This window comes from Gadus morhua, chromosome 16 (genome assembly GCF_902167405.1).
Source record: "Gadus morhua chromosome 16, gadMor3.0, whole genome shotgun sequence".
Classification (NCBI taxonomy): domain Eukaryota; kingdom Metazoa; phylum Chordata; class Actinopteri; order Gadiformes; family Gadidae; genus Gadus; species Gadus morhua.
Genome location: NC_044063.1, coordinates 25058812 through 25081617, shown reverse-complemented (window position 1 = coordinate 25081617; position 22806 = coordinate 25058812). Strand labels below are relative to the sequence as shown.

The 22806-nt window shown below is 43.0% G+C and overlaps 2 protein-coding genes across 3 annotated transcripts; one reads left to right on the top strand and one right to left on the bottom strand.

Moving 5' to 3' along the window:
• Positions 1–659: 659 nt before the first annotated feature.
• On the top strand, positions 660–9859 carry efhd1 (EF-hand domain family, member D1). Its single transcript, XM_030381908.1, has 4 exons — positions 660–1116; positions 5366–5513; positions 7288–7422; positions 8251–9859. The coding sequence occupies exons 1-4, from the start codon at positions 788–790 to the stop codon at positions 8383–8385; spliced, it is 747 nt and encodes a 248-aa protein (XP_030237768.1). The 5' UTR covers positions 660–787; the 3' UTR covers positions 8386–9859.
• A 1062-nt stretch (positions 9860–10921) lies between these two features.
• Positions 10922–19276, bottom strand: kcnj13 (potassium inwardly rectifying channel subfamily J member 13). Of its 2 annotated transcripts, none has more exons than XM_030381906.1 (4): positions 18914–19276; positions 17222–17554; positions 14669–15235; positions 10922–12843 (listed from the first exon to the last, which is right to left on the bottom strand). In XM_030381906.1, exons 3-4 carry the CDS (start codon positions 15183–15185, stop codon positions 12269–12271), a joined length of 1092 nt encoding a protein of 363 aa, XP_030237766.1. In that variant the 5' UTR covers positions 15186–15235; positions 17222–17554; positions 18914–19276; the 3' UTR covers positions 10922–12268. The 2 variants fall into 2 exon arrangements, with proteins under 2 accessions (XP_030237766.1, XP_030237765.1); XM_030381905.1 differs by having other exon boundaries at positions 17218–17554; positions 18914–19275.
• Between the last annotated feature and the right edge of the window lie 3530 nt (positions 19277–22806).

The following is a 22806-nucleotide window of genomic DNA, read 5'->3' as shown; positions in this document are numbered from 1 at the left end:
ATTTCCATGCATAAAAAGCTTACTTGACAACAAAAAACGACTCTTTGTCTTGGTCCAGTGTGTCATCAATGAACCGCCGTAGCCTAAAACGTTATGTGTGCTTATAGACACTGCCTATAGAGGGCACTAAAATACCACACCATAGCATATTATGCTCAATGGCCTGCTCAATTCAGATTTTCCCTCAATGATGACCTTATTAATGACCTTTGTTATGCACACCCGTTTGTTTCATGAGGTGTGGAAATATATATACATTTTACATTGCATACAGCTATTGAATGTCATTGTTGCAACTAGAAGCAGTGAATTAATAATAATAACTATATTATTGTATGTTATCGTTGCATAATATTGGATGTGTGTCCTTAACTAAAAGGGTCAACATCTAAGCTGCAATCAACATTTAGATACTTTGAAAACACTATGAGCAATAGGCCTAATAATCAACAACCTTGATTTTGCGCAGCTACAAAATATTCCAGGCCTATCCAACCATCCTCTTTCACAGACGCTGAAAGGCTGAAACAGGAGTGAGCATATTCTAGTGTTAAAAATGCGCATTCATGCAATATGGACCAACGTTGACTTGGTGTCGGTGAGATAAATCAGTGGGAGTCTGATGGGAACCCTCGCTGCCTTCGTGCCCCGCCCCCAGTGACAGCCTATTTGTGATGCGTATCTGCACGAACTGACACGCACCTCGCTACACACACAGTCCAGTCCAGGCTTAGCGCGCCGCTCACTCCAAACGCATCGAAACAACGTAGAGCCCTTCAGCATCGTCATGGCATCCGAAGAGTTGGCTAGAAAGCTCCAGCGCAGGTTGGACACCGAGCAGGGCTCAGCAGCATCGGCAGCGGCCCCCACTGAAGAAGAGGTACCTGCTAAATGCAGCGAGCAACCAGAGACACCGGAGAGCGAGAGGGCTGCGACGGCGGGGGCCGACGACAACAACGCTGCTGCGTCTTCTGAACTCAACGCCAAACTCACCCGGAGGCTGGACATCAACGATGGCATCGCTGCGCCAAAACGCAGCAAGGTCTTCAACCCCTACACGGAATTCAAAGAGTTCTCTCGCAAACAGATTAAGGATATGGAGGCGATGTTCAAGAGGTAAATCGTGATCATCATCCACGGTGTGGATTGGTATAATTTTCACCATGTTATATAGCGATTTATTTCTGTATTTATTTTTATTTGTTGGCATTACATATAAAAACTCGTGCGTAACGCGTCATCTGCATTGTGTTTGGAGACGAACGGCCAAACTGGGATTAGGATTATGCTGCGACACGTGAGACGCCGCCCGGTTGAATAATTGATCTGATTGACAGTTGATTGAAGCGTCTGTTTGCCAGCCGTTCACACGTGGAGTTTTCTCTTTTGTATTGAATTATATTTGTCTGTTAAAGCGGCTCATTGATGCCGTGGGCTCGCTTAGTCTAATCTTCTAATCACTGCTGGGGCGTCCAATGGTAACCCACATATTGCCCGGATTTATAATTCCAGCAGTGGATTCTCTCTCTTCCCTCGACTGGGGAGGACATCCTATTCAACTTCCCAAAACGATGTATTATGTTTTTCAGAGAACTGTAAACCAGCAGACATTGTGCCTGATTATTCTGTTCAATAATAGAATAAAGGGCATCCATGACTTTTCCCGTTTCCTCCCGATAAAAGCCTTTTTGGCTTGGTTGAAAGGATAATATTTGTGTGGGGTGGTAATCGGATGTCGTGGAGCAACATTTACCATTTAGAAAAAGTTCCACTGTTATTAAATTTTATTATGTAGGCCAATATCACAATCTTGGTTTCGCAAAATATCACATCATGAAACGCATGATGAACTCAACGAACAGTATTCAGCCTCACAAACCTATATTGCCTGTGTCAGGGGTGTGACACCCCTGTACATATCTTTCCAATTGGCACTTTTCCTTCATCTAAAATATTCACTTTCCCCGCAATGCATCCATATTCATTCCACATTCTCTCTCTGCCCTTCCATTTTTTTTATGGCAAGTCATTCGTTCCATGACTTGCATTGTGTATTTCCTCCATTGAGAGAGACAAGAGGGTCACATGCTGCTTGCATCTTAACCATCCGCCACTCTTTGAACGATGCAGGAACTATGTTGAGTTGATTTGACTTGTCAATTGGCTCGATTGTACAACAATATGGAATCTTATGTTCAATTCTGAAAAGAGAACTATTTCCATTCAAAATCTGTATTCTAATCCAAATGCATATTTGTCTGTCCTAATGGTTATATGCAAGCTTGTCCAAAACGCTATTAGTACACTGACACACTATTACTAAAACAACTACAGTAAAAACAGTCTTGTTTTAAATCCAAGCCTCTTATGCAGAATAGTATTGAGTCTGCATACAGAGCTTGGGTTTCAGTCGCTGACCCTCTTGAACCTTAAGTGGTGCAAGGTTAAGCCTACTTTAGGTGGATGTAAGTGATGAAGGGCTGAGCACACCTCGCCACTACATGACACGCTTTCATCCTAACTCGCATCCTAAGGTTTGACGCACTGTGGCTGGACTAGTGTGTCAAACCTTAGTATGAGAGTTGGGATGTAAACGGTTTGTTGATTGCTCACCCATGTCCCCTCCCCCACTGTGGCAAATTGTCTCTTCTACTTCACCCCTCTCATGTGAGTGCTCTGTTTCTCACCCGCTGTTTCGTTACCTGGGGGCATTCAGTACGCAGTGTCCAGTCATGCTTGAGTGACCTAGTTTTCTTCCATATGCAAGGATTTGATTTAAAGGGATATTTCCCTTTTATCCATCACAAATCACGCTTCTCGCTATAGAGAGTATGAATGCTAAACGAACACAGAGCTGTAGGGGCAGGAATTTTATAAGAACATAACGGTGTCGGCACAATTACCCCGAGTGGTATGTTGTTGTTTTTTTTATGTAGTTTCATATTTTTATGCATGTCTCTTTTGATTCTTGTCTTATTGTGACAAGACATGAGTTGTTGTCCCACACGGCGCATTGGGTTTGGTGCGTGGCCAAGATGTGGTTACTCCATTGTGAACTGTAGCTTTAGCTTCATCACCTGTGCCAAAACGTCACAGTGAGAACACTAAATGTATACATACAAAAGATGAGGTTGGAGAGGGAAGAAAGAGAAAGCCAGGCCTTCGATTTAAAAAAAGAAGTGGCCTTGACGCCGGTTACTTCCGCATCTACAATTAACAAAAGGAATTTAGGGAGAGGGAGGCTTGGCTCCGACTGGAAAAGAAAAGCACAGCCATTTGACCATTTCAAGTCTAGTGTTCAAGTCCAACCGAATGCATTCATTGCAGCATTAATCAGTTTTGCAATTTTCCTTCGATTAGTAATATAAATATCTACAATTCAGAACGAGATTGAGAATGAGAAGAAATGCACATTGGCTTCCATGCAATCTGCAAACACGTCACATTAGTAGGACATCTGCTGCAGGGACTGCAGCTCTCAGCTGTAGTGACGGCTGCTTGTTCCACATGTGATCACACTCTGTTGGACAGGCACACAGGCCACTCTCTGTTGTTGACAGTTGTCACACTGCAACATCAGTAGCAGTTGTTAGATTAAGAACCAAAAGTGATGCCACGTCCGTTTTTTTTTTTTTTGCGTTATGAATTCTGTTTTCGGAAATTATTTAAGAAAACTTTTCAGAATCCATCGAATTTGACCGTTTGAACATTGAAGAGGTGGAAAAAGAAGTAGCTGAGATTAGAAGATTTGGTCGGTAAATAATGGAGGCTTTATTTGGGAGTGATTTGAAGATTGGGTTCACTGGGGTCAGTGATCCTTCCTCTGGTCTGCAGGGGAGTGACCTACCGTTTCAATGTTGAGTTTTGGCATTCTTTTGTACTGCTGCTCTAATGAGATGTTATCTTAACCCGATTGTTAAATACTTAATAGCGCTATATAAGGCTATTTTTGAAATGGAGACCTTTGAGGGTGGTGGCAGCCCTATCGGCCCTTTTTGAAGTCAGAATGAAACAATGGCTCTCTCTTTGGTGGGTAAGAGATTGCGTTGCCTGTGTGTGGGGGAACCAGATTTGCTGGCCTGTCAACAGCTGGTGAATGCCTCCTATAAATAGTAATTCTATCAGACATAAGCCTCTTTGTGCTTTCCCTATTGGGGGGAGAAAGGTGATAAGAATTGAGTGATAGGCAGGATGCACTTGAAATAATGATGTGGAAAGTTGTGTGAAGCCATAACCTTGTAAACCCTGAATAGGTATTTTGTCTGTCTTGATATCTGTATGGCAACATGTGTCACACAACATTGTCATGTGATGAAGTGCGACATTATCCCTGAGGGGAAAAGCTATAGTGGGACTTTCCAACATCTTTTCTAGGCTTGAGCTGGGTTCGGGTTGCTGTATTTTGTGACTGTGTCCCAGGAACACAAGCACTGTAAAAATGTACCTTTTAAAAATATTTTTTTAATCTACATCATTTGCATACAGCAATATAAATGTTGATGGCTTTATAAAGTAGACTCCCTCTTAAGAGTCTATGTTGGTTGTTGCAACATGTGTGGTGCTCAATACATTCAGTAAGAACACCACCCACAAGCTGCATGGCCTATTCAAGCCACAGCCTGACCAGGGGTCACTCACCAGCAGCCACCCAATCTAACCAGTTGTTCAGGAGTGGGGGAGACCATTAGCCAACAATGAGGCAATTTGGTTGAGTTTGTATGCCTGTCAGGGAGTTCTGTTTAAAGCAGAACCATCACGCTTGGATATTTAGTAATATAAGAAAATGCGTTCATATTCGCGTTGGGAAAGAAATTGCTGCATGCAACGTCAACCTAATGAAAACCCTTTTTTAATTATGTTTTACATTCTCAATCCAACCAGCTATATTTTCCTGCAAACAGGCATATGAAGCAGTATCATTTTATTAGTAAATAGCCAAGCTTGGAAGTTCCCCTTTTTACAAACAATCATTGACAATAGTGTGAGGTAACCACAATTATCTTTTATCAGTTATTGTATTTTAGGTTGCCTTTTTAAGATCTGGCTAGGAAATTAGCATTTGCAGCTAACTCTGGCTTATTTACAGCAATAAAATTGTTTGTCAATCAATGAGCATTGTCCCTATCAACTAAATACATTTAAATAGTCTTTTTAAAATATATAATTAAATTAAATCTTTAATTCTTCATCAGCTAGTCGACAATGACTGACTGACTGACTAATTCTAAGAATCTCAAAAGGTAGCATTCAATACATTATGATGTCAAAAGGCATTGATGATGATCTTCTTTGCTTTCTCTCGCTATTCCCCTCTTTTGAACAAACATAAGTGTGGATTTCAAGCATTTAATTTGTGTTTGGGTAGGTTTGACTCCGGTAAGGACGGCTTCATTGACCTGATGGAGCTGAAGCTGATGATGGAGAAACTGGGAGCCCCTCAGACCCACCTGGGCCTCAAGAACATGATCAAGGAAGTCGACGAGGACTTTGACGGCAAACTAAGCTACAGAGAGGTACGCTTTCATTGAGTAGTTCCTTTTATAAATTATGTCAAACACTGGCCAAGTTAGCATAACTGATGGTGGTTGTGCATGCTTTTCACCTATACCACTATCTCTTGGTATATCTTAAATCACTAAGGCAGAATATTGTATAAGACTTTGATTGGATCAGCTGTCAATGGAAAAGGACAAGCGTAGTGGCATTCAAACCAGATATGCAGGTATTGAATGAAGACAAACATGTTAAGTGCTATCTTAAACTGTGATTGACCATGCAAATTAAATGGACCTTTGTAGGTTATCCACTACCAATGAGCCTCACAAAAGGAAAGCCTGGCTTGAGGAGTCCTAGGTACTGATGCCATAGAGAAGATCCAGAATGCAATGTAGTTGGGACATTATACAGGAAGGTGCAGATCAATTGCGTCCAACATTATCTGCATTTTGGAATTGATGCAAAGCATTACCATTGTTGTAGTGAGGGAAAATCAGATGTCAAGCAGAAGAGCTGATTAGATGGTCCATGCTGGTAGGCCAGCTAGTGTGGCCTTGCCTTAAGATGTTAATTGCCTAGACAAGAAAATGTGACAAATCATTTGACGGTTAAGATAAGTTGAGGAAAGGTACTAGTTGGGTTAGGAATGGCATTTCTACACCCAGTTCTTGGTTGCACTTGCTAATACAATACAACTGTCTTCATGTTATCACAGCAGGGCAACTGTAACAAATAATCGATTCTGTGATCCATAAAGTCATCTGTATCGCTACGAGAGATTCTTGCACTACATTAGTCTGGTCCCACAGATGGGACTTCTCGATGGCACCCACTAGTGTACACCTGAGAGGAAAGACTCATACCTTTCTGAGCTCAGCCCTATGATGCCTTGGACAGGACCATCCCTCTTGATGGTAGCTCTATCTGACCATCATAAGTGGCATGTATATGTGAGTGTGGGGGTTCAGGAGAGCTGGAGAGTGAGAATGGGACATATAATGACATTTACCAGCAGAGCAGAAGTATTCTGATGAGACATTGCCTCTGGACTAAGCCCAGAGTCTGGTAATTCTTCTGTATAACTTCCTCTGATACTGGAGCCATACAATGTTTCGTACTATTCACCGGTGGGGGGAAGAGGAAGGGTACTAGCAAGCTTGAGGAAATGTAGAACAATTGCAGTAAATTACCCTTTACAGCCCTTTACCGACACAGGATTTACATTTGTGATGACTACTTGGTGTTTCTTTGGCTGACGCTTGCAGGACGACGGCTGCTGAGCAGAGATCTTTTCTTACGTCAGCTCAGAACAATTCAATGATGTTATTGCAGCACCCCTCCTCTTAGAGTGCAGCTGATTCAATTGTGGTCAGAGAAGCTTGCCGGGCAAATGTGATTGTAGATCTTAAAGGCTTTATAAGTAGGCCATTTAAATGTTTATGATGGCTACTTTATGACCTCTGAAGATAAAGTATCAATGTGATTCGTCAATTAATCATTTCATTTGGTTTCAAGAGACCCGTCATAACTTCAAGATGAATGGCACAGGACAAACTTTATTTGTTTATTTGTAATGAAGCAAGATCGTGTTTGTTTGTGTATTGTATGTAGAGAAGGCCCTATTCATAATGCAACCAAGAATACGGTTGTCGCTACGGATATCATTTTATTTACCATAGTCATTTGTCTAACAATATTGAGTCTGTGCCGCATAATGTGGACTAACTGCTTGGATTTCTGAGTGGAAGCGCCTGATGACTCACACTCTCAACCTGTTTCCCCCCTCTCTAGTTCCTGCTCATCTTCCACAAGGCAGCAGCTGGGGAGCTGGAGGAGGAAAGCGGCCTGATGGCTCTGGCCAGGCTGTCCGAAATAGACGTCTCCACCGAGGGCGTGATGGGGGCCAAGGACTTCTTCGAGGCAAAGGTGTGTGTGTGTGTGTGTGTGTGTGTGTGTGTGTGTGTGTGTGTGTGTGTGTGTGTGTGTGTGTGTGTGTGTGTGTGTGTGTGTGTGTGTGTGTGTGTGTGTGTGTGTGTGTGTGTGTGTGTGTGTGTGTATATTGGAAATTCAAACGTAAATTAGTCTTTAATTGTTAATACTAGCAGCCTTGCTTAGTTGTTTTTTTTTAAACCATGACTCATTCGTGATTCTAGGAGGTTGTTTTGGGACTCGTGTCCCGATTACTTATTCACCAGTCCGTCTGTGACCTGCATTCTTATGTCCTGATTCTCATGGACAACATGGGATTTGGATTGGCTGGGAGAAGCCGTGGGATTCCTGGGAACAGAAAGCACTTGTTGTTGTGAAACGGGGTATGCTGGGAATCCTGTCACTGTGCCAAACTTTCTCCTCCTCTTCCCCGCCCTAGCCTCAGATTCGTCCTTTACTAAAGTACGCCCTCTGGTGGACAAACAGAACCCCACTGGATTTAAACTTGGGCACAATGCTAGCCTGGCACAGCCAGACCATAGTTACGCCTTAGGTCGGGAAATGCTGTTAGTCAGCTGTGGTTAAATATACCAAAGTTGTTGTTTTTCTGTTATGCCCTGACGGATGAGACTTTAGAATCGAAAGGGGAAGGTTTTTTTTAACAACACCTTAGATGTTTGTCGAGCTCCCTTAACTGAGCCGCTATAGGGTCTTCCCAAAGCCACCCTATCAACTCTAATTCATCCTCGGCCAGGGATTTGATTTTGGTTATTGTGCGGATTTAGACCAACCATTGCAATGTATGTTTCCCCTCGGCCATAACAGATGAAGGCTCTCTCTGTGGGCAGTAAGTTTGAGTTGGAGATCCTGGAGGAGAAGGAGGAGCGCAAGAAGCAGGAGCAGGACAAGAAGGAGCGACGGGCCGCCTTCAAGGAGCTACAGTCCACCTTCTGCTCCTGACCACCTCCTGCAGGAGGAGCCCGCGGCCCAGCAGAGCTACAGGTCATCTCGGCATGCACAATCATCTCAAACGGAGATCCTAACAGTAGTTTTGCAATGCACAATAATTTAGCCTAGCTAGCCCTACCACGAGGTCAGCTCTTAATGTAACTGTGATGTATTTGGGCTTGAAATGATCTCATCTTTTTTAATGTTTGTCACACAAAGCCTTTTCCCTAGCTGTTTCATGGTGTAACATGTTCTGACGTGGGAGTGTGCTATTTATTAATAAATGATTTCAAATTAGTTCAAGCAGTGACATGAGTTACAAAATTCTGTGAAACTGCAAGTTGACCTTCCTTCTTCTTGAAAATGGCTGCTCCAGCAAACATATCTTAAAGAGGCTTGGACACTCCAAGGACATATCCGAGGAGTAAAATTAGGGTCCATTTAGTGTTGCTATTTTATTTTACTTTAAGTTTTTTGTTTTACTTTAAAATATATGATCAAATCGTAAAGTAGGGATAGCCCCAAGCGTGAGTTTTCCTATCGCATAAAGCGGTGTCAAATGCAAGCAATAGATTATATGGCAAATGACATCACGAGCCAATAGCCAATCAGAAATGATTTAAGTCTGTCTTTCATTAGACGGAGGGTGCTGTCCCCAATATGTTTGTTCATTTCTGATTTTATTCTAATCTTCTATATCATTCAACATACATATACAAACACACTTGGGGACAATTTAAGGTTGTCCCTTTATTTTACTTGCAACATTTACTTTTTGTGGAATGGCTGATGTAAATGTCAGGTTTCGTTAAGTAATTCTTAATTCATCTTTTGGATCCAAACATTATTGTGTGTGTCAAATAATTGTCTCATGACCTCGGTCCGATGTCTCACTCGTTTATATTGTATGTATATGTACACTTTAACTATAATTAGTTTTTTTGCCAACTTTATTGTGACAATTATTATTGAGGAAAAAAGGGCATGGTGGCATTTAAGCCTTATGCAATCTTAGATCATTTTCATTGACTTTTGGAAGCACAGGCATTAGTGTCTAGATGTAGGTCTAATTGTCTGTAAAAGTTAGCTGCTTTTACAGACATGGCTTTTTGTCTTCATTATTAATGATTAACTACTTTAATATGTCAACATGTCGCATCCATGTTTTAAGAAAAACCATTCATGAAAGACTAACTGAGACTTGTAAGGGAGTGGAATGGGCCCTTTGCTCACCATGTTTTTTTATTTTATGTATGTCAAAATTAGTGTCTGTAAAAGTACCATTTTTATGTAATGTATATGTTGCTGAGATTAAAATGATGTATTTTTTCATATATAAAATAGGTATTACATTTAATCTGTTGTAATGCACATGCATATATTTTGATGTACCTACCAAAATGAAGGGGTGGCTAATATGAACTGCTATGATATATTTGATATAGTAAAATATAAATGATCAAATAAATAATTGAGTTGCATTGTTTGATTGTGAATTATTTGTAGTTTTTTATTCACAAAAGTGTTCCTATTCTCTTGCAATCAAGATATTATATTAATGTTGGCATAACTTTTTAAATGTAGCCTATTGATTAATGTAATTAATCAAAATCCCCCAATTCTCATATCAACCGACACTCAAGGTTTTTCAAAAGTTATTTGTTTCAAAAAAGTCTGCATCCACACAAGGTTTTCAGAACTATCGTGGTTCACACAGCGACATGAGTGAAGATGGGGCAAGTATACCAGGGCAGTAGTTAGCGGTGTAACACTTCTGCTGAAATATGCAAAAAAACAAGAAATCCCAGAGCCTGCGCGCAATGGCTTTATGCACATGCGTGTCGTCATAGTTCTCAAAAAACTATGGTTTTGCCTGTCCACACGGCTGCATTTTCAAAGAACTCGGTCCACTCTGGAAGATTGTTTAAAAAAATCTGTTTGCATGCCCCAAACCCTCTCTGGTTGTGTGGAAGCAAGGCAAAACCGCAGCCGAACGTCTGTTTAAAACCCTCCAGCGTTGTGTGGACGGGCCTAAATGAGGATCAATTAGACAAATACTAGTAACCAATAAATGCCTGTACTTGTACCATTCAATTATAAGATGTTGCATATTTTAATTTCATGCATACAACACAAGTGTTGCGATACATTTGAACGAGTTCATATTCGTTACAACCGTTAAAGGGGTGATATTGTGCTACCAGATGTGAGTGATAGCCATTACAAGCCATTTGAAAATCAGACTTTTCCTGTGTTTTAGTGACATTACAAGTGGGAGTGTTGACCTATGTGTATGTTGAATAGATCAGTCTACCAGCCTTCCCACTAGACTCCAGCAAATGTTTATCTTCCATCATACATCAAGTTGGAATCTCAGGAAAAAAAAAATTCAAACGGCTTGTAATGGCTAATCACACACCTGGTGGCATAATATCGCCCCTTTAGTAATCAATTAGATGTTATTACAAATGTGGCATTTAATTACAGCTGACTCTTGTTGTAGTTGCAAAAAACAGGTCTAAGAGAAGAACAGAACAGGAGGCGGTTGTAGGTTTGTTTAGAAAATATTTATTTTAATGTAATGTACACTGTACAAGGCACTGAAGTATGTGTGATACATTTAGATCTCATCCCTCACAATCAAGCTTTTATTGAACCTTTCTCCTCTTGTGTTTCTTCTGTTACTTCACATGATTTTTTAAAGCCATATACTGTAGATAACACAGTGATTTCACTCACCATGTCAATTAAGTTCAGATGCTAACTCCCAACTCATATCCTCCAAACAAACATAAGTTTCAACTACTCTGTCCCAAAGTGCTAAGTCTAGACATTTCGAAATACAAGCTGAAAGAGTATATCAAAAATTTGGTGTACATAATTTACTGATCTTCTGAAGTGAATAATTTTTTTTGTATGTTTGTGTTTTTTTTATTAAAGCATAATCTACTAATCAATACAAATCAATTAATTATTAATGTATATATCACTATTCAGGCATAATGTGATTTATTTTGCTTAAGTGCTTTCTGTCAGTCTAAAGTTAAATATCCCCAATCTAAGGGACATTTATGCATGCATATTTGTGTTCTAAACACTCCCATTGGATAACCCCAGCCGCTTAATATTGACAGTTAAATTGCATACTGTCTAATCCTGTTGGATGGCATCTCAGATCCATGTCTAACCAAGCACTTCTCTAACACTATGAATGTCAATGATATACATTGTCTTTATGCAGTGGTGAATGCCCATTGATTCGAATGACGAAGACCTCAGCACATTCTGTCATTCCAATAGATTACATTTTTCACACTTTTAAGACCTGCCAAATTTTGCTCCTATAAATGGAAGTACATCTTTCTTCACATGTTACCCTCATGGATGTTCACTAACAGTCTCTCCCTGCATATATCTCTGTGTTCCTCTAGACCAGTCGTTTTGACGGTTGTGCGATAGACACTGGCCGGATGAGCCGTAAAATGAGGCCCTGACCACCTAATCTTCATGTGCACCTGCTGAAGATCAATATGAATTGTTGTTCAACTAAAATAAAATTAATATCTAATATCTGGTGATGATTCAACCCTCCAATGAATTAACAAATTAAAATAATGAATGAAAATCATGAAATCTTTTGCCAAACTATCGGTGTGTATATTTAAAGAGGTCTTGTACATTTTCAGAGGTACAGCTACAATTTAACAGTTAATCTTTCATTTTCAAATAATAACTGTTTATACACCATCTTTAGCAGGGGGGTGGATGCTTCATTTTCATCTACAAACGGGTCAACCTTTGGGACGTAAAAAAGTGTGTGTGAACCGCTGCTGAGAAACACTATTCCTTGGAGATCACCTCACCTAACGACGGGCCTTCTTCTTCCTCTTCCTCCTCACTCCATCCGGTCGCTCCCGTCTCCGTTGATCTGCACCACACAGTCCTTTGCCAAAGGTTCCCTGGAGTGGGTCGTGTCAAACTGCTGGCCATTCACCTTGTACCGACCCAGGGCGTCCAGGCCCATGGCCGGGAGAAAGCGCCGGTCGAACTTGATCTCTTGGCGGAGGTAGGAGGTCCTCTTCTGACAGGTGTCCCCTGTGCCCTCCTGGGACGCGGATAGGAAGACCACCAGCTCAAAGTGGGTGGAGCTCCCCTCGCAGAGTGCCGGGTGCAAGGGGCTGCGGCGGTCCAGTAGGTGGAAGAAAGTGAGGGGGAAGATGAAGAAGGGGCAGGACCTCGTGCCCAGGTGGTCCAGCTGGAAGTCCAGAGAGGTCTGGTGCAGCGTCTGACCCTCGCATTCCTCGTAGAGCACGGCGCTCACCTTCACGTCCACCAGGGGGCGCTGGAGCACGTTGGTGGCCCGCAGCATGAGGCACGTTTGGCCCTGGTGCTGGCCCACCACGGCCTGAGGGCTGAACTGGATGGCTCCGGCTCGCTTCTGGGGACGGGCGATCTTGGCCACGAACGCCCCTGGATGTTGGACACAACGGAGGTAATTAAAGGACATGGTTATTCTTTTGTGCGCTTTCTGTTTGAACGTTTTTTATTGGTCAGTTCTGTCTTCTCATTCTGATATTGTTTTATTTTCCTCCATTGTCGCACTATACTCTGTTTAGCCCTTGGCCTCTGGCTCACTCTCTGCTGCTCAAAACGTGATTTTTCTGATAGTGAAATAGTCTTTATCTTTCAATATTCAAACAAATAGAAAATAAAAGTTATTAAATTCAACGATAGTGCTTTGATTGTATCTAAAGTCTAATTTAATCAAAGAGTTGGCACATACAACTTTTGCGAGTGTGCTGCCACCTAAAGTTTGTTATTTGTTATTTCAACACCCCGGTACAACCAGGATAAAAAAAAAATACATGAATGAAAGAATTGTGGCTTTGGTTAATCAAAGGATCCGATCAAATAAATGACTTTCATATTTTGTGAAATCTAAATATTAATACATAGTCAATATAATATAATAATATATAGTACAATTACATTAATATACTTTCAGACAAGCCAATTGTGTTCTATTCTGAGTATATTTTCTGTCTCTGTGGTGATGGTCCTCTGATGTAAGCACAGCTGTGTTATTCCATACATGCTTACATCAAGATCACCCTGGCATGACCAAACGTTTCTCATTTCTCTTTTCAGGGGGCCAGATGGAAGACAATGTGTAGTTTGGAATGGTGCAAAGCCTCGCGTCTAATTATTTTGTTTGTTTTTTCACACCTATCACCACACTATTGGCCAGGAAATGGGGGCCCATCCCTGTTTGTGTTGATTTCAGAGCTTTTGTCAAGAACTACACTTCTTATATCAGGGAAACAACAGATGACAGCTGTTCCCGAGAAGAGCTTGCTAGATTTCCCCCAGTACATGGTCAATAAAGCTGATTTGATTTGAACATCTGCCCCAGAGTGTGCCAAACCACACACAAAGTGCACATCCTCATGCCCTTTTTTAATTCATTAGATATGTGCAACTTGATCCACACTGTTCCTTCCTCTGTGTTTATTATTATTATTAGATTGTTAAAGAAAACCATGTATTTAGTTTAGCAGTTAAATGTGCAACCCTTTTAGATATACTAATACAAAATGATTTAATAAATTACCTGATGGTTTTGCTTTAACGATGTGTCTTTAGACTGAGGCTCAAAAGATGAGCTATAACCAATAACCTCCAAGCTAAATGACAAACCTAGTGTGTAGTTAGTCTTTAACATTGACCATTGATTGACTGAGAAGCTATCAATTCACCTTCCTTTTATTTAGCAGTAAAAGTGTGTGTCTGGAAATAGCAAAACCCCAAGGGGTATGAATAGGTAGTGCATGATACGATTCATATCATCAGTGGATGCTATAGTCATTACTATTAGTCGTTACTAATGCATGTTTTACGAAGAAAAGAGTATTGCATCGCTTAACGTGTCTGTTTGAATGAATTATCGGAAGGCCTTTGGACATGATCAAGGGACAATCGTTCCGTGGGCCAACTGCACCGTGTTTGTCGGGCATGTGACGCTATGCTGGATGAGTCATTTTACATTGAGGGTATTTTGCAGACGCTTTTATCCAAAGCGACTTACAACAATTCATTCACACATTCACACACCGACTGAGTCAACCACCTAGGGCGGAAGCCAGTTCGTCATAGGGCAGTTTGGGTGAGGTGTCTTGCTTCAGGGACACCTCGACACTCTGGCTAGGAGGAGCCAGGGATCGAACTAGCAACATTTCGGTTACCAGCCTACCTCCTGAGCTACTGCCACCCAGTCTGTCCCTTAATGGGGGGTTACCTGTGATGAAGGCTTCCAGCATGAGCCCCAGTAGCATCTGCACCGCCAGCAGGGCGATGGCGCTGGGGCAGTCTCCGCTGGGGAACATGGTGCCGTAGCCGATGGTCAGCTGGGTCTCCAGGGAGAAGGAGAAGGCGGCGGTGAAGCTGGTGATGTGCTTGACGCACACCACGTGTCCGAGTGGCGGCGCGTCGTGGTCCAGCACGGCCAGGTCCCCGTTGAGGTGCGCTAGCAGGTACCACAGGCAGGCGAACAGCAGCCAGTGGGCTACGAAGGAGGCGCAGAAGGCCAGCAGCACCCAGCGCCAGCGAAGACCAACCACCGCCCCCCACAGGTCCTGGAAGGTAAGCAGCCAGGCGCGGCCCGGCGCCCAGGGCCACAGGCCCGGGGGCGGGGGCGGTGCGCCCAGGGTGCAGTGCCCGTCCTTGGTCACCAGGCGCTGGCGGGCGGGAGAGGAGAGGAGGGGGGAGGAGGAGGCCTTGCCGCCTAGGTCGTTGTTGTGGGATTTGGTCGTCATGGTGATTGGTTCTCAGGGAGGGCAAGTCGACGGGGACGGTTGTGAATCGTCTGGAGAGAAATGCAAAGAAAACGACGAAACAGGAGCTTTTAACGACAGCCAGACCGATGTCAGGCGCTTACATTCAGGATGCAAAGATGACAATCTTTGCTCATTGAAGTTACAAATGTATGCATGCATTTCTATGTACTGTATGGCTTGTGGTGTGCGCGTGAGTGTGTGTGTGTATGTTGGTGCATGAGTGTGCGTGTGTGTATGCGTGCGCGCCGTAGAGACACTCTAGCATCCAGATGTAGCCTTGAGGGTACTCCTGACAGCTAGCTAGAGTCTTGTCCTTTCCAAGTTTCTGTGTCAATATTGTTGCCAGGAGATTAGAGCAGGTCCCAGCGGGGCGTCTGTCTGTGTAACACAGCGACATGCAGGGTAGGAATGTGCCTTTCATCTGTGGGGAGTTTTAAACTTACTGCACTGGCTGTATGTCTCTCTCCTCGTCGTCTTTAAGGATCCACTGTGCATGTTAAACATCCTGCGTTCACCTAGGCTTCTGAGATCCAGTCATAGGATCACACTTATCACACTCATCCCCGAAAAAGGGAAATTCAGGATTAGGAAACGATGATTTGTGTGGCATTGTATGAATGATTGCTTTGGAAAAGCCCAGATTTGAGCATTTTATCAATTCAAAGAAATCAAAGAAAGTGTTTATTCATAATCAACCCTCATTCTAACATTGACATTCAAAACAACCGGCAAAACTAATTTGGACTGAATCCATCTCAAACTATAAATGAGCATTCACTCCTTCACTCCCTCTCTGCAGCGAGGTTTATTCAACATAAAAAGCCCAATCGTCTTCAGTATCAGATCAACGCTGGGGTAACACCGAAACATAGCTCTGCTTTATAAGCACAAGAACAAGCAACATTTGCACTGACCAGTAAATAATGTAGGGTAAGGGTCCCGTAAGGCCTACAAGAACCAAGTCTTTGTCCTCCTCGGCACGGGGGATCCACGCTGCAGCGAGGCCGTCACATGAGGGCCATGAGCTGGGCCAGCTCTCTGGCAGAGCAGGCCGCCTTTTGTACCAGTCCGCCCCGGCCGATCGGCCCTATCTCTTTCATGACTATTGTTGTCAGGTGCTTCGCTGATGAACAGGGAAATATGACACTGATGACTGCGTTTTAACAAACGCGACTCTGTCCTTAAAACTCTTTTTAATGTGACCCAGAGCCTCAAGGAGGGAAGGTTGGGGGATGGTGATGGGGGAGGGGGGTGTTGAGAGAATGACAACGCAAAGCCGTCCAGATATAGCATTTTGTTGGCTACATTGGCGTTAAAATCATTGCCTTTTGATGATAAAGATGGACAGGTTTTTTAATAGTGTAAGTATATCTGAAAACTGAATAGGCGCAATCTGTGATATTTATTCCTTACAAGGATAATAGATGGACTGCTCATGGCCTGAGCTGGTCCATGTTGCTAGTATTAATGTCACACCTTCTTATAATGTGAATTCAAGTTGTAACGCTACCTCAGTACATATGTAAAGCAGTAGAAAAAAATACATCAACATCATGTCAAACACCTGGCCTCAAAACCTAAGCATCTTTAGATAAAAATCCACATGGTCTGCCTTTTTAGGTTTTATGTAATGTAAGGCATTGTACCTCAACATCTGAGTCAATAACAAAGGGCCCTATTACCTAACTTGTGTGGAGACCAGTACCATTTGCTCTCCAACCTCTGATGCACCATCTTAGTTCACAGCTCTCTCTCTCTCTCTCTCTCTCTCTCTCTCTCTCTCTCTCTCTCTCTCTCTCTCTCTCTCTCTCTCTCTCTCTCTCTCTCTCTCTCTCTCTCTCTCTCTCTCTCTCTCTCTCTCTCTCTCTCTCTCTCTCTCTCTCTCTCTCTCTCTCTCTCTCTCTCTCTCTCTCTCTCTCATCATCATTACCCGTGCACACATTAACCTTGCAGCCGACCCTCAGGACACAACAAGCATCTCTGAAACACTTTGGTTTGGTTGTAAACTCACCCACAATTTACGGGTGGCAGACGACACCGCCTGTATCACCTGGGCCTTGGTTTGAATCCGAGGGCAGCGGGCAAGAGGGGGGTTAGGGAGGGGGGGCCGAGGGAAGATTAGGGGAAAATGTTGCCTCCTGGTTCCTGGGTGGACGAGCGACAGGGGAGGTAAATCCCAGAGGGGTCCCAAAGATCCACGGCTGAGAGAGTGACACGCTCCAGGGACTTTTGTTCCACAGTGCGAGAGCCGGACCGCTAGTGCGAGCTCTTCGCCTTGCCTCTCCGTACTGCTGCTCCCAGGCCCGGGCCGAAGATGATTCGATTGGTCACATTACTCTGCATGTAGCCTATTAGTGTTCCCGGAAGGCAACAGAGAAAGGGGGAGGGGGAAAAAAAGAACAACACCTTGTCAGAGTTCATTGAAAGAGCTGCTTGTGGGCTGGTGTCCCACAGCTGCTTGTCAGAGAATGAGTATGGGGATAAGATAAGATAAGATATACTTTTTTCATCTCAGCCGAGAAATTTAAGATAAGGCAACAGGTCAGAGTGTGTGTGTGTGTGTGTGTGTGTGTGTGTGTGTGTGTGTGTGTGTGTGTGTGTGTGTGTGTGTGTGTATGTACATACCTACACAAATACATCCATTCATTATATATACATTATATATTTTATTATTTTATACAATTACATTTATATGTATATATATATGTATATATATGTTATATTTATGTTGCGTATACATGTGTTGGCATGTGCATCTGTGTAAGCATGTCTGAGTGTGTTTGTGTATTTTTCTAAGTGTGTCCACACAGATATGTAGGGGGCACACATGCCTAACTAGCCCTATGCTGGGGACATTTAGCTGTTTGCCCTGGCTGCACTTTCCACAAATATTTCATGCATGGGTATTTATTCACATGCAGAGGACCACAAACACATAGCATATATACAAAACCTGGACCTTTGTAACCACTGGTTTAACCTTTTCTTCCCAGCCACGACAATAAGCTCATTGATTAACACGAGAGGGTTAACCAGAATCTAAAGATAAGCTCTTGTTTGTTACTTATAGAGTCAAGGGATGCTCTGTGTTTGAGCCTGTGTCCTTGTTGAGAATGCCGTGCTGGTGTCCTGCTATAGATACATGTGCTCTTAGGCAACCACCACACTTCACCGGGCCTCACAGTGGCCTCACAGTGCTTCTTTGTTGACTGTAATAGTATAGCATCGCCCTGTGACTTAAGGTCAGAGGTCAACCCCAGGAGACAGATGTATATACATTCAATGACATAGAGAAATGAGAATATTGCTACACGCATACGGCCCAAACAAGACAAAACAGATGCAACGAGACATAGTAACTGTTACCAATCAGGATCTGGGACATCCGGTATGTTGATTCAAAAGGATTAAAAGAAAAGCCTTTCAATTTTTCATGTTATATTATATATAGCATAAACATATGCATTTACACTGACCAATGTACTCCAATAATCAATTTGTTTATGTGTGTGTGTGTGTGTGTGTGTGTGTGTGTGTGTGTGTGTGTGTGTGTGTGTGTGTGTGTGTGTGTGTGTGTGTGTGGATGGAACGATAAAATATTTCAACTTTAACAACGTGCGGGAACTTTACACAATTTTGGGAGTTTTAGTCCTTATCAATTCTCTCAGTAGAACAGGGTTGAAAAAAAATAAGCAGTACTTGCTTACCTGCTGCTCTCTTTCTAACTGTCCAATAGACTACATCAGCAAATGTTCACACAAACCCTCACGAGTACCTATCATGCATGCCACAAGCACACTGTGGCCATTTTAACACCAAAAACAGAAATAACCCTGAATTTCCTGTTTCCGATGTATGAAGCAGGCCTTTTATAACGAGATGTGCGGTAGCAACATAAGTAACCTGTGTTAGCTGGTCTCTACCACTAGAGAGAGCACATGGATCAAAGTTAAATATACTTCTTCCCTTGGTAAAAGGTCTATGGTATTAACCATGTTAAACCACACTGTAGTACTGAATACTATGGTACATAATATTACATTACGGGACTCGCCATGATACATATGGGGCCCTATCTTGCATCCGGCGCAAGTGACTTAGTCATTGGCGCATGTGTCGTTGCTAGTTTACAACTAGAGCGTTCTTTTCCCACCAGCGCCACTCGCCGGTAAATTAGGGATTGATCATGCGCCCCAAGGGGCGGTTCGGCGGAAGGAGGAGGCGTGTTCTGGCGCAAACGGTATTTTGCCGTCTCTGAATACCATTGCGCTACTGACCAGGAAATACCTGGTTTAAAGTCAGTGGCGCGTTGTTCAGATGCTATTTTAAGGGCGCATGCATACATGCGCATGCGATGCATACGGATTGCTTGTGCACCTCGCGCATACACTTTGCTTCTCTCATCTACCTAGCCGCACATTCTTGGTAAATTATTTGGGAAAGAACAGCTGATGCAGCGGTAATAAGTTGTACTTTTAAATCAATGCATCTGCAAACACCGTACAGCAAACACATATTTTCTTGACACAGACATCGTGTAGGCCTACATGCCCATAACTTTTAGGATTGATGAGTAGGCCTATTTGATCGTGAAAAACATTGTTTTACCGCGCGTGTGTGCTCTGTTTAAACACACGCAAACTAAACACTCATCATCATCTCATCTTCGTTCGCTTATCCGGGGTCGGGTCGCGGGGGGAGCAGCTCAAGCAGGGGGCCCCAGACTTCCCTTTCCCGGGCCACATTGACCAGCTCTGACGGGGGGATCCCGAGGCGTTCCCAGGCCAGTGTTGAGATATAATCTCTCCACCTAGTCCTGGGTCTTCCCGAGGTCTCCTCCCCACTGGACGTGCCTGAAACACCTCCCAAGGAAGGCGCCCAGTGGGCATCGTTACCAGATGCCCGAACCACCTCAGCTGACTCCTTTCTAAGTAAAGGAGCAGCGGCTCTAATCCGAGTTCCTCACGGATGGCTGAGCTTCTCACCCTATCCCTAAGGGAGACGCCAGCCACCCTTCTGAGAGAACTCATCTCGGCCGCTTGTACCCGCGATCTCGTCCTTTCGGCCATCACCCAACCCTCATGACCATAGGTGAGGATAGGAACGAAGATCGACCGGTAGATCGAGAGCTTTGCCTTGCGGCTCAGCTCTCTTTTCGTAACAACGGTGCGGTAAAGCGAACGCAATACCGCCCCCGCTGCTCCGATTCTCCGGCCAATCTCACGCTCCATAGTTCCCTCACTCGCGAACAAGACCCCGAGGTACTTGAACTCCTTCACTTGGGCAAACTAAACACGTAACGCATAATACAATCAATGGCAATGTCTATTACCGCGGGGACACGTGCATATTAGGATAGCATACAATACTGATAAGAAACATTTATAATGTATTGCGTATATCATTAAATAGAACCACAGTTACCGCATATCATATGTTATAGCCTATCATACGTTTTCTTTGCCGAAATTTATTTGAGGACTAAGTATTTCTGAAGTTGTGGAAGAAAAACCCTTATTCCATGAGTGAATTAGGCCATATTATTTGGCAATAAACTGAGCCATTTGCAGTTTGAAATTCATGTGCATCTGTCTCATCGGAGACTGCAGACGCGCTGTCAAAATATCAACTCGTCCGATTCAAATGCGCTCATGGCTCTTAAAGGGGATGGGAGCTGGCACTCTCATTGGTTTGTTGCACGTTACGCCCAAACCACACCTACGGGTAATTAGGCTGCTTCAGACCAACCCTTTTGACACTTGCACCGCGGCGCAAGCGTCATTTATCCGCCTGTAAAATAGCGATTGCGCCGTAGAACCGCCCACAAAGCTACTTGCGCTTTGCGCTTCCCCCTTGCGTTTCAGACCGTTAAAATAGGGCCCATGGTGTCTAGTCCACTTAACTTAAAGATGCTTTAGGTAGGATTTAAGAACTTTTATTTGTTAGAAAAGTCATTGGCTAGCTATAAGTGAGTGGAATGCCCTGAATGTAAGTATATTTGTTCCAGTTGACTGTGTATGCCTCTGTATGAAACAATTTAGATTAAGACCATTCACAGCTCATTTCTAACCAATCAGCACTGGGAAATGAGCCCTCTTATGTGGAGAGTGTTCCACTGTTTCTTTTGAATCTGTGCTTTGTGGCACACCTCCTTGACGACCACCTCTCATTTATCGTTGGTTCTCTTCTAGAACCAGGTCACTGGAGCGCCTCTGCCTTCATTGAACAACAAACTTTGATGCCATGGATGGGGATCCCCTGTCGGAGAGGGAAAGAGAGGGAGACAAGCAGCGACTGATGGTGACAGATAGTGTGTGTGTGTGTGTGTGTGTGTGTGTGTGTGTGTGTGTGTGTGTGTGTGTGTGTGTGTGTGTGTGTGTGTGTGTTTGTGTTGATTTGCACTATCCTTCCTCTCAGTCATTCAGAGAAGGTGCTATGTTCTGCTGCTAGCTTTGTCCACTCGCGCCAAAGAGCTTCTCCTCTGTAGAATACCTCAGTAACGGAACAGGAAATTATGTGTAACCCATCCCACCCATATTCAGTTTTTGGTTCTTGGCTCAAGCTCTGTGCTGTCTCCCCACAGAGGTTCTGCCCTAGCATAATAGGAGGGTGGGGTCCGAGATAAATATGATCTCAACCTCCGGAGTTGGTTCTTACGCTCAAGACAGAATCAAGTTAACTCTGTCCAAGTTAACTCTTTAACGAGGAATACAGACCAATACAGCCTTAGTGCTGGTCCAGTCATCTAGTCATACTGGTACCTCCAGTACAATCTGGTTTACAGATTGAACAGTGTTTTGCAGGCTGTTTAACAGTTACAGCCTCTGAAAACAGCAATTTTATTACTTTATTTATTACTAATATGAAAAAATGGCACAGTTTTAGTCCAATGTTAACATTGATAAACAAATAAATTATCCGGTTCTCAACATCAGATCTAACACTAGAAATAAAAACAATATCAAACTGTCTAATTATGGAAACTTATCTGATTAGGCATTGTGGAGAAAGATGTAACAGGATTTCAATACATGGATAATGATTCTACAGTCAGTTTGGTATGGTCCATTTCAATATGCTTTAGGTGTTTTTAAAGACTATGCCTGAATAACTCTATACTGACACATTTGCTGTTGGTTCTTAGACAAAAGTGAGAGTGAAAGTAGCAACAGTAAAATGCAATGATAGCGAGCAGATCTTTGAATCACTTAGTAGCAGACATTTTTTTCCAAAGACAGATGTCGTCATATGTTACTACCTCACTAATAAGGGATACACTGGGCTTAAAGAAGAGGTTTCACAAAATTCAAAAGTGTGCTCCTTAATAAGAAAGGTGACATAGCTCACATAAATCAAATGACGTGATTGTGTTGTGACGTGTGGGCAAGAGTGAGGTTACAATCAAAACATGACTGCAGGGTCTAAAGATAACAAATAAGAATATTGTTGAGCAAAGAGAACCCATCTTCAACAGGAGGAATGAGGTGACCCCAGAGAAAAGCTGATGCTCTGTTCATTGTTCCTCATAGAAGGCCCCGATTTGCATAGGAAGTTCAAGAAAGGAGAAGGGAAAAATAGCCTTTTAAAGCTACTTGAATGT